Here is an 8935-nt window from a genome sequence, read left to right as displayed (position 1 = left end):
ACTGGATGCATTAGCTTGGGAACTTCCACTCGTTGACGGAATGGAAGTAGACCCAAATAAGGATGTGTTGGGAGTATTAGAAGGGATTGAAATAGTTCCTCCCCCTTGCAAAGATATGGAAGTCTGCATACTTGCAACACTCATGGCGGAGATCATGCTTCTAGCAGTGGTCATCGAAGGGATAGATGTGTGTGGACCTGGGCTCGAAAGCCTATGAGTCAAAGCTCCAACGTATAACAATACGTCTGGATGGTCTGGAGGGAGAGGAGAATTTGGAGCCGCAACTGACTTTGAAAGCTCTTCTACTTCAATACTATCTTCCGACTTGAAGAGTACTCGAGAAAGAATTGGCATGTTCCTCTCTAACTCTATAGTAGTACCAAGTCTATCTTGTGAACTAATGCTCCCAAGCAGAGGATCAATCTCTGATGTGCCTGCTGCCACTGGTTGAAAACCACTAGAAGAATCGCTCCTACTCCTTCTAGGAGAAGGCTCTGGACTCATAGGTGAAAGCCCACGAAGTCTACGGGACCATCGAGATGGTCAGTCAGCCACTTTGAATTATTTTTATAAGATCTACTTAAAGACTCAAGAAAATTGAAAGCTAGGTCAACTAGGAGCACAGAACACTCACTAAAAATGCCCCTAAAGAGATCAACAATCAAACAACTTCCAATTATTTCCACTCTGGGTGATTAGGACCGGACATAAAAATACAAGAAAGTTAATAATAAGGGCCTTCCAAAAATAGACTGGGGTAATTGTTGAGTCTTGAAAATGTCATTCATTTCCATTACACTTTCACTATTATGTCCATTATATCACCTCCATTTCACTACTATGTCAGCACATTCATCCTGTTAGACTCTGTCTTATATCAGAGATTGATTCTTCTTCAAAACCGGGTTTTGAAGAAGAAATCATTAATGTTGCTTTTCAGATTATGTAATTTATCTTCAGCTCTTCTTAAGGCAGCAGCAAACTTCAAACTCCTATCTCTGCAAACGCAATTTGACATTATCAGCAACCAAAGTCTGGCAATTTATTTCTGTATATTATGCTGCCCTTCTTGTTGTTATCCTCTCTTGAAAGGCCTCCATTAAATCCAGTTCAATTTCTCACAGTGCTGCAAAGGCCTTAGTTTTGAAGCGCCTTGCTTACACTTTACTCTGAGAAATAACGAAAGTATTGTTTCTGGTGGTTCTTCATCCTAGCAAGATCTTAGATACCATGGTCAACATAATATATCCGAGTTTGTTGGAAACCACAGCAAAGGTGATGACCGAATTGAAACTGTAAACATTTCATGTAATATTGTTGGGTCGGCTTCTTGGGTTCCAAATCTGACATGCGCATGTGTTCAAGTTAGTGGGATAAAACCTCGAAGCCAACATTGAATTCAAATGCGCGCTAATTTTACAGGACTGCAGCTATTTACAAAGTTCTGCAATATTTGGGCGAAGTTGGGTTGAGATCTGGGGAGCTAAGGCTATTTATTTTGACGGGACTATGGTGGGTATTGTATGGTTGTGCTGTGGATGTTGATATTTATTATATTGGTGTGCACATTAGATTTTGGTAGGTGGGTTAATGGTCAAATATGGCTGTATCATGTCATATTGATTGCTCCCATCCAGCTGTGTTAAAGGATAGTCCATATCGCATTCAACGTTCTGCTGGCTCTAAATTAGAATTTCTGTGATCCAATTTGTTCCAAGTCACTGCCATGATCTGAACTGAAGATTTTGAATTGGGACATTGGATTGATTGGTTGCTAATTGGATAGTTTCATTTCTGAGGGTGGTATGTGAGTTCTTTATCATAGTTTAATTTCGTATCAGCGGTTGAAGGCATCTTGATAATCTTCTTTTGAGGGATGATGGAAGACTCTTTCATGTTGACTTTGGCTACATTCTGGGTAAAGATCCTAAACCGTTTCCACCACCAATGAAACTGTGCAAGGAAATGGTAGAAGCAATGGGTGGAGCAGAAAGCCAATACTATGGGAGATTCAAATCTTATTGCTGCGAGGCCTACAACATCCTGAGAAAATCCAGTAATCTCATCCTGAATTTGTTCCATTTAATGGCTGGAGCAAGCATTCCTGCTATTGCATCTGATCCGGAGAAAGGGATTCTTAAGCTTCAAGAAAAGTTCCGTTTGGATTTGGATGATGAGGATGCAATACAGTTCTTCCAGACCCTTATCAACGAGAGTGTCAGCGCCTTATTCCCCCAAATGGTGGAGACAATTCATAGATGGGCTCAATATTGGCGTTAAAGACAGAGGATATGCGTATTGTACACTGGGATCTCTGAATTTTCAGCTTCTTAGTCTGAACAGGAAAGATCAGGCACAATGGGTATCATAGAGAAGATAAAGGAGATAGAATTCGAGATGGCACGGACACAAAAGAATAAAGCTACAGAATACCATCTCGGGCAGCTTAAAGCTAAGATAGCGAAGCTGAGGACACAGCTATTGGAGCCACCGAAGGGTTCTAGTGGTGCTGGTGATGGTTTCGAAGTCACAAAATATGGTCATGGTCGTGTTGCTCTGATAGGATTCCCGAGTGTGGGGAAATCAACACTTCTTACTTTACTCACTGGAACTCTCTCAGAAGCAGCATCATATGGGTTCACAACACTTACTTGTATTCCTGGTGTCATACACTACAATGATGCTAAGATACAACTTCTTGATCTTCCTGGAATCATTGAAGGTGCTTCTGAAGGCAAGGGTCGTGGTCGACAGGTGATTGCGGTTGCAAAGTCTTCAGATCTAGTGTTAATGGTTCTTGATGCATCTAAAAGTGAGGGTCATCGACAAATTTTAACAAGGGAATTGGAAGCAGTGGGCTTGCGCTTAAACAAGAGGCCTCCTCAGATATATTTCAAGAGGAAAAAGACTGGTGGCATTTCCTTCAACAGCACAATGGCATTAACACATGTTGACGAAAAACTTTGTTATCAAATATTACATGAGTACAAGATCCACAATGCTGAGGTATTATTCAGGGAAGATGCCACTGTTGATGATCTCATCAATGTCATTGAAGGGAACCGGAAATATATCAAATGTGTTTATGTTTATAATAAAATTGATGTTGTCGGTATTGATGATGTTGACCAGCTATTCCGGCAGCCAAATTCTATTGTCATTAGTTGCAATTTGAAGCTCAATCTTGATCGGTTACTTGCAAGAATGTGGGATGAAATGGGGTTAGTAAGAGTCTACACCAAACCTCAGGGGCAGCAACCTGATTTTGCTGAACCTTTTGTCCTGTCTACGGACAGAGGTGGTTGTACAGTGGAAGATTTATGTAACCATATACACAAAACATAGATGAAGGATCCTTAAATGGGGCTTTGGAACGTGCTTTCAAATACTACAATGAAAAGCCACAATTTTGGATGAATCTTACTGATCAGGTTGCAAAGAGAGAAAAATTGGCAAAGCTTCGAGAGGAAATAGCAGTGCGAAAAGCTATGGAGACTTGCGCAGTTCTGTATTACATACACCTCGGAAGTTGTGCGCATATCTAGATCTGGCTATCCAACTCGAATGTCACATGAGCAGTTTGCAAAAAGATATGGATTTCTTCTGTTACAAAGTGTTGCAGATCAAGACAAACTTAGTGTCTGTATCGCAATTCTACATCGATTTAATATCTCAGCTGAGATGTATCAAGTTGGCTTCACTAAGTTGTTTCTGCGTGCAGGACAGATTGCCAGATACCTCTTGGCACATGCTTTTCTGCGTTGCTCTCCTCAGTGCCAATTACAAATTGCCGCAAAGTTCTCTCAACTCCAACCGATACAGAGGTCATTTCTTAGGTGGCAGTCATTGCGATATGCACGCCTTTGGTTATGTGGCAGTTTGACACGTATTTTAGTAAAACAGCAGAGGAAATCTCCAGATTTGGGAAGCAGTTGCACACCATTAGATTGCCCATATCTTCAGATCGACACTTGTGAACGCACTTGTGAAAAGGATATGTGATTCCATCTTCAGCAGCGCTTAGTGGTTATTGTTTTTGTTTTTTTTTTAGTTTATTTTTATTAATAATGATAAAATAAATGCCGGGTCTTGGGGTCGATCTGTTTTCCCCCAGCTGGTTTTTATTTCATTTTTGGTAATGTGAGAAAAACGGCGCCCCTGTTTTGGGTAGCAGAGGTACTTATTGTATTAAAAATTCATTTGTAAAAGAGAGAGAGAGAGTTAGAGAAGAGGGAGTTTTTCTGAGCGCTGGGAGCTGCTGGAGAAGCAGAGAGCTTTGTATTGTACAGTTTTCTGCAGAGAATTTAATGGAATTTCAAAGCTCTGTTTGCTGAGATTCATGTGGTATGTTGATTTAGCATAAGTTTTTCCCTTTGTCTCATATGTAATCAGTTATGTTCCATTTCATTTCATGACCCTTTCAAGCTGAACAAATGAAGTGATTAGGTAGGAATTCATAGTATTATATGCTCCTCCTATAAGTTTGTTCGCATTCAATGTTTTCTACTGTTTAAGGAGGATTCAGAGTTATTGTCTGCCCTCCTTAGCTCCTCACCAGTCTTGCCATCCCATTTGAAACCAGATTTGGTGTTAAATTGCATGCCTACCTTGCCTCAGTTGATAACCTGTGTAGTCATTATATTTTTCTGTTTGAAGCTGTGATTTTGCCCATGTAGCCCAGAAAAGCCCCGTCATTCCATTAAAAAACCCCAAAAATCTTTAAATCAACCCCCCTCTATCAATTTACTAGCCTAATATCTTTGATCCTAATTGGTCAGCCTAATTATATTATAAGATCTATCAAATCTGACCCGAGAGAGCCTTCTCATACCTCGTAGGGCTAGCTACGAGGTGAAATGGTTTGATGTAGCCTTGAGAGTTTGTCTATCTCAGCCTAGGTGAATTCCAAGCGCTAACATATTGGCGACCATACTGGGGAAGAACAAACTTGTTTGTGGGTTGATGTGTTTGTTTCATAAGTCTTAGACGGAGCCTGAAGTTACGCCAGAAGCCTTCGAAAACGCTCTTGTTTTACATCAGCGTTAGTAGATAAACGCTGCTTCAGTCTATCTCCGTGGGATTTGTGAACATAGCACTTCGATTGTATTTTACCCCAGTACATGTATCAAATTCAGATCTGATGCTGATGGTGGACAGCAGTCAGACACTTATGCAGGCTGAATCATTCACCTGGCGACTCCAAACTCGATCCAGACATTCCAGTGCCTGTTGATATGTTCATGCAATGGTAGGGTATGTGGCAAACCCTGCACTGTGTGAAGCTCTAAACGAATTTAGAGAAAGCTTAGTGGATATTGAAATTAATGAAGAAGTTTTAAGTTTTTTCCTTCAATGTGTGAAATCTCCGAAGCTTCTTTTTGAAGGCAAAACTAGATTTTATGAGTTAGTGGTTGAAAGAGTTGAAAATGAGATTCAATATCTCGATGAGCAGATCCACTCTTATGATTTCCAAGACCCTAAAAAGTTCTTGGAAATCCTTCCTCCATCGAAACAAGAAATAACAGATTTGCCTATAGAGGTATACATTGACAATGTGCAGCTGGAAGTATGTATTGCAGAGTTGGGGCAGCCAACAGAGGCCGGTGTCCGTGATCCTATTGCGGCATATATGGACATATTTTTCACTCTGATGGACAGATCAGGCTGTCTTTTCCGTGACCGGGCTCAGTATGTGCATGAAGGGCTGCCAGCAATTGCATCTGTGACTTCGTGGCAGCATTCTCAAGCGGCTTCATTGTCAGGTTTAATTGAATGGTTAATATGGCATTTTAGCATTACCTGATCTATTGTTTGTACAGCAGATTAGAGTAGGTTGTGTAAATAAATAAGCAGCCATAAGGGCAGCGTCTTGTTTCAGTTGGCTTTTAGTTTGATTGAGTTAAGTTTCAGTGTGAAAATAAGTCTTCAGCTGTGTTGATTTGTTGGAAAGATGACTCCATTGCCCAATGAATAAAGCACTGGTCTGCTCTCCCAAAGTTCTGCGGTTCTTGGCACCTCCAGGAAGCTGCAGCTGCCATCCCAAATGGAGCCGATGTTAGACTCTGTCTTATATCAGAGATTGATTCTTCTTCAAAACCGGGTTTTGAAGAAGAAATCATTAATGTTGCTTTTCAGATTATGTAATTTATCTTCAACTCTTCTTAAGGCAGCAGCAAACTTCAAACTCCTATCTCTGCAAACGCAATTTGACATTATCAGCAACCAAAGTCTGGCAATTTATTTATGTATATTATGCTGCCCTTCTTGTTGTTATCCTCTCTTGAAAGGCCTCCATTAAATCCAGTTCAATTTCTCACAGTGCTGCAAAGGCCTTAGTTTTGAAGCGCCTTGCTTACACTTTACTCTGAGAAATAACGAAAGTATTGTTTCTGGTGGTTCTTCATCCTAGCAAGATCTTAGATACCATGGTCAACATAATATATCCGAGTTTGTTGGAAACCACAGCAAAGGTGATGACCAAATTGAAACTGTAAACATTTCATGTAATATTGTTGGGTCGGCTTCTTGGGTTCCAAATCTGACATGCGCATGTGTTCAAGTTAGTGGGATAAAACCTCGAAGCCAACATTGAATTCAAATGCGCGCTAATTTTACAGGACTGCAGCTATTTACAAAGTTCTGCAATATTTGGGCGAAGTTGGGTTGAGATCTGGGGAGCTAAGGCTATTTATTTTGACGGGACTGTGGTGGGTATTGTATGGTTGTGCTGTGGATGCTGATATTTATTATATTGGTGTGCACATTAGATTTTGGTAGGTGGGTTAATGGTCAAATATGGCTGTATCATGTCATATTGATTGCTCCCATCCAGCTGTGTTAAAGGATAGTCCATATCGCATTCAACGTTCTATTGGCTCTAAATTAGAATTTCTGTGATCCAATTTGTTCCAAGTCACTGCCATGATCTGAACTGAAGATTTTGAATTGGGACATTGGATTGATTGGTTGCTAATTGGATAGTTTCATTTCTGAGGGTGGTATGTGAGTTCTTTATCATAGTTTAATTTCGTATCAGCGGTTGAAGGCATCTTGATAATCTTCTTTTGAGGGATGATGGAAGACTCTTTCATGTTGACTTTGGCTACATTCTGGGTAAAGATCCTAAACCGTTTCCACCACCAATGAAACTATGCAAGGAAATGGTAGAAGCAATGGGTGGAGCAGAAAGCCAATACTATGGGAGATTCAAATCTTATTGCTGCGAGGCCTACAACATCCTGAGAAAATCCAGTAACCTCATCCTGAATTTGTTCCATTTAATGGCTGGAGCAAGCATTCCTGCTATTGCATCTGATCCGGAGAAAGGGATTCTTAAGCTTCAAGAAAAGTTCTGTTTGGATTTGGATGATGAGGATGCAATACAGTTCTTCCAGACCCTTATCAACGAGAGTGTCAGCGCCTTATTCCCCCAAATGGTGGAGACAATTCATAGATGGGCTCAATATTGGCGTTAAAGACAGAGGATATGCGTATTGTACACTGGGATCTCTGAATTTTCAGCTTCTTAGTCTGAACAGGAAAGATCAGGCACAATGGGTATCATAGAGAAGATAAAGGAGATAGAATTCGAGATGGCACGGACACAAAAGAATAAAGCTACAGAATACCATCTCGGGCAACTTAAAGCTAAGATAGCGAAGCTGAGGACACAGCTATTGGAGCCACCGAAGGGTTCTAGTGGTGCTGGTGATGGTTTCGAAGTCACAAAATATGGTCATGGTCGTGTTGCTCTGATAGGATTCCCGAGTGTGGGGAAATCAACACTTCTTACTTTACTCACTGGAACTCTCTCAGAAGCAGCATCATATGGGTTCACAACACTTACTTGTATTCCTGGTGTCATACACTACAATGATGCTAAGATACAACTTCTTGATCTTCCTGGAATCATTGAAGGTGCTTCTGAAGGCAAGGGTCGTGGTCGACAGGTGATTGCGGTTGCAAAGTCTTCAGATCTAGTGTTAATGGTTCTTGATGCATCTAAAAGTGAGGGTCATCGACAAATTTTAACAAGGGAATTGGAAGCAGTGGGCTTGCGCTTAAACAAGAGGCCTCCTCAGATATATTTCAAGAGGAAAAAGACTGGTGGCATTTCCTTCAACAGCACAATGGCATTAACACATGTTGACGAAAAACTTTGTTATCAAATATTACATGAGTACAAGATCCACAATGCTGAGGTATTATTCAGGGAAGATGCCACTGTTGATGATCTCATCGATGTCATTGAAGGGAACCGGAAATATATCAAATGTGTTTATGTTTATAATAAAATTGATGTTGTCGGTATTGATGATGTTGACCAGCTATTCCGGCAGCCAAATTCTATTGTCATTAGTTGCAATTTGAAGCTCAATCTTGATCGGTTACTTGCAAGAATGTGGGATGAAATGGGGTTAGTAAGAGTCTACACCAAACCTCAGGGGCAGCAACCTGATTTTGCTGAACCTTTTGTCCTGTCTACGGACAGAGGTGGTTGTACAGTGGAAGATTTATGTAACCATATACACAAAACATAGATGAAGGATCCTTAAATGGGGCTTTGGAACGTGCTTTCAAATACTACAATGAAAAGCCACAATTTTGGATGAATCTTACTGATCAGGTTGCAAAGAGAGAAAAATTGGCAAAGCTTCGAGAGGAAATAGCAGTGCGAAAAGCTATGGAGACTTGCGCAGTTCTGTATTACATACACCTCGGAAGTTGTGCGCATATCTAGATCTGGCTATCTAACTCGAATGTCACATGAGCAGTTTGCAAAAAGATATGGATTTCTTCTGTTACAAAGTGTTGCAGATCAAGACAAACTTAGTGTCTGTATCGCAATTCTACATCGATTTAATATCTCAGCTGAGATGTATCAAGTTGGCTTCACTAAGTTGTTTCTGCGTGCAGGACAGATTGCCAGATACCT

At 40.6% G+C, this 8935-nt stretch overlaps 1 protein-coding gene and 1 pseudogene across 1 annotated transcript; both read left to right on the top strand.

Moving 5' to 3' along the window:
- Positions 1-2284: 2284 nt before the first annotated feature.
- On the top strand, positions 2285-3348 carry LOC149137990 (developmentally-regulated G protein 1 pseudogene; annotated as a pseudogene).
- Positions 3349-7498: 4150 nt separating this feature from the next.
- Positions 7499-8543, top strand: LOC149137989 (developmentally-regulated G protein 1). The gene has a single exon (XM_089446790.1). The coding sequence runs from the start codon at positions 7554-7556 to the stop codon at positions 8538-8540; it is 987 nt and encodes a 328-aa protein (XP_089302916.1). The 5' UTR covers positions 7499-7553; the 3' UTR covers positions 8541-8543.
- Positions 8544-8935: the final 392 nt, after the last annotated feature.

Source organism: Pinus tabuliformis, chromosome X (assembly GCF_031772625.1).
Source record: "Pinus tabuliformis cultivar Carrire ecotype Pingquan chromosome X, CPIR1, whole genome shotgun sequence".
Classification (NCBI taxonomy): Eukaryota; Viridiplantae; Streptophyta; class Pinopsida; order Pinales; family Pinaceae; genus Pinus; species Pinus tabuliformis.
This window is presented reverse-complemented; position numbering and strand designations above follow the sequence as displayed.